Source organism: Primulina huaijiensis, chromosome 14, assembly GCF_012295235.1.
Source record: "Primulina huaijiensis isolate GDHJ02 chromosome 14, ASM1229523v2, whole genome shotgun sequence".
Classification (NCBI taxonomy): domain Eukaryota; kingdom Viridiplantae; phylum Streptophyta; class Magnoliopsida; order Lamiales; family Gesneriaceae; genus Primulina; species Primulina huaijiensis.
Window position 1 is genome coordinate 4,646,258 of NC_133319.1, and position 2,661 is coordinate 4,648,918.

Below are 2,661 nucleotides of genomic sequence, written 5' to 3' on the forward strand. Positions count from 1 at the left end.
ATATATCGATCCCCTCTAACCAGTAATTCTAAAACGAAACAAGCTTATTAATCATCAATCTTACTTTGTCGCCATGGATCATCTCCAGCTTGTCTCTCTTCTCTTCCTAATCTTGATGTTTCCTTTAACAAATAAGGCAAATGTGAATGGCCCACCGTCTCCAGGCTACTACCCCAGCAGAAGAATTGGCTCCACAGAATTCGACCAAGTCTGCACCAATCTTTGGGGTCCTCAGCATCAGACTCTCGACCAAGGGACTCTAACTATTTGGCTCGACATTAACTCAGGTACACATAACACATGCACTGCATAATTTGCAATATATCTCTGTCTCTCTGTGTGTGTTTGTGTGTTTCATAATGTGTTTTATCGTGCTACTTTAATTTGATAAATTCTTAACCGCAGGAAGTGGATTTAAATCTCTTAGCCCGTATTCGTCTGGCTATTTCGGTGCCTCCGTCAAGCTCCAATCTGGCTATACTGCCGGAGTGATTACATCCTTTTATGTAAGACATTGATCCCGGACGGCCGGCTGGCTTCTGCTTCCTCTTTTCTTAATTATAATGCACGAATATCTGTGTGTGTTTGTGTCGGTATATCTGATCGATAATGGTAAAGTTCTTTATATACATGGGCAGCTCTCGAACAATGAAGATTACCCAGGTAACCATGATGAGATTGACATAGAGTTTCTTGGGACAACAGAAGACAAGCCTTACGTGCTGCAAACAAATGTTTACAATAGAGGGAGTGGAGATGGAAGCAATATTATTGGCCGAGAAGTGAAATTTAACCTTTGGTTCGACCCCGCCAAAGATTTCCATAATTATGCCATTTTTTGGGATCCAGATGAAATCGTGTAAGTTCTATTGCATGTCTATGCACGCACATATATACTATTTTATAATAAATACTAACATGATTTTCCATCTCGTGATATCTTATGTAAGACGTTTTATAGCGAAATAAAGTAATTAATTGACAACATTCGTATCTATATACAATTGAAAGTTACGCCAAATATATAACGACCTCACAGCGGTTTTCGAAGAATTTGTAGAACACTAATAAAGCTGAGAGACTGACATAAACCATACACTTATTTCGTGAGTTTGGTTGCTTATGTCTACTTTGACCAACATGAGTACTCTCGTTAAAAATCGACGCAGATTAGACTAAGATATATGAACACAAATGGCGTGAATAATAGACACCAGATTGATCAGGAAGCCTATGGTATATCAAGTTCAGTCATTTTTTTACGTGACACTGATGTGACACGGTTCTTCATTAGCATTACTTCGGATTAAAATTGTCATAATCGAAATATGCGTGACTAAAACTAAAATTTGAAACTATATATAGATTATCAAAATCACAATGAGATACATGTTGGATCAAAATTAAACTTTTTCATTTTCAAAAAATATAAAAGATCATTACTTTCACGTCCAACAAGCAAAACACAGCCTGAAAGTAAACAATGAACACCCCCGTGAACTTGGAAAGGACAAGTTCATGACCGTTCATTTCATGACTCGTGAATGACACAACCCTTTCTAGCTCCATGCAAATAATTCATTTTGTCTCATTTCCCTCTAATAAATTGTATACTATAATATATTGGTTTTTTTACATATACTGATTTTAAGATTAAAATACAGTTTTTTTGTGGATGATGTGCCAATAAGAAGGTACCCGAGGAAAAATGACGACAGTTTTCCGTCGAGGCCCATGTGGGTGTACGGATCAATATGGGATGCTTCTTCGTGGGCCACAGAAAATGGAAAATACAAAGCTGACTACAGTTACCAACCCTTTGTTAGCCAATACAACAATTTCAAGATAAGTGGTTGTGATCCCAATAGTCCGGTCCAGTGCCGCCCAGTCTCCGATCATCCTTCGAGGTCAGGAGGGATGAGCCGCCACCAGAATGCCGCGATGGCTTGGGTACAAAACAACTACAAGGTTTATGATTATTGTCAAGATATCCTAAGAGATCATAGTTTCACACCTGAGTGCTAAGGTTGGGAAAATCGATAACAAATGTTCTTGAATATTTTATGTTATGCACGGGTCGTATTGTATCATTATTTTCTTATAATTTGTATTGTCTTGGCTATGAGCCCACTTGTCAAGAATGTAAGTAATTGATATACATGATATGCCGTAAGAAATCCAAAAGAGTGAAAGAAGACAAGGAAAAAATCAATAAAATATATTTAAAAATTAAGACATGCATACGTTAAGTTGGATCAAGTTTCTTAGTCGATCAAGATGTGGTTGAATAAACTTTTTGTTATTGTGAAAAAAGGCATTTAGTATGATTATATTCGCTCTTCCACAAAATGATTTCGAACTTCGAAGGATAATATGTTGAACATTCATCTAAGCATAAGTTATAAAGTGGAACACAGACGAACAACGAATCGTCTTCGCCTTTATAAATCATATTAATTCTAGATACTCATGGTATATTATGTTTAAAATAGGAAAAATTGTAATTTTGGTTTTATAAATTTTTTCAAATTTCAATTGACTAATTTCATCGTTTCAGAAACATCAAATAAGTAAAGATCTAAAACTGCAAAAAAACAAAAAAACAAAAAAATATATATATAAGTTATTTCGATTTGAAAATATAAACCCGCGAAGGGGAAT

General features: G+C 35.8%; 1 protein-coding gene across 3 annotated transcripts; it reads left to right on the forward strand.

Annotated features, from left to right (window-relative positions):
• The first annotated feature begins 6 nt into the window (after positions 1–6).
• LOC140957590 (probable xyloglucan endotransglucosylase/hydrolase protein 32) lies at positions 7–2,175 on the forward strand. 3 transcript variants are annotated; one of them, XM_073414912.1, is made up of 4 exons: positions 7–287; positions 406–506; positions 639–859; positions 1,692–2,175. In XM_073414912.1, exons 1-4 carry the CDS (start codon positions 74–76, stop codon positions 2,023–2,025), a joined length of 870 nt encoding a protein of 289 aa, XP_073271013.1. In that variant the 5' UTR covers positions 7–73; the 3' UTR covers positions 2,026–2,175. The 3 variants fall into 3 exon arrangements, with proteins under 3 accessions (XP_073271013.1, XP_073271014.1, XP_073271012.1); XM_073414913.1 differs by having other exon boundaries at positions 1,695–2,175; XM_073414911.1 differs by having other exon boundaries at positions 1,665–2,161.
• Positions 2,176–2,661: the final 486 nt, after the last annotated feature.

What these genes read in the sequence shown, in the direction of transcription:
- LOC140957590 (XM_073414911.1), top strand. Translation starts at nt 74, where the DNA reads ATGGATCATCTCCAGCTTGTCTCTCTTCTCTTCCTAATCTTGATGTTT. An exon ending in GAGTGATTACATCCTTTTAT is followed by an intron (nt 507 to 638) that starts GTAAGACATTGA and finishes ATACATGGGCAG; the next exon opens with CTCTCGAACAATGAAGATTA. An exon ending in TGGGATCCAGATGAAATCGT is followed by an intron (nt 860 to 1,664) that starts GTAAGTTCTATT and finishes ATTAAAATACAG; the next exon opens with TTTTTTTGTGGATGATGTGC.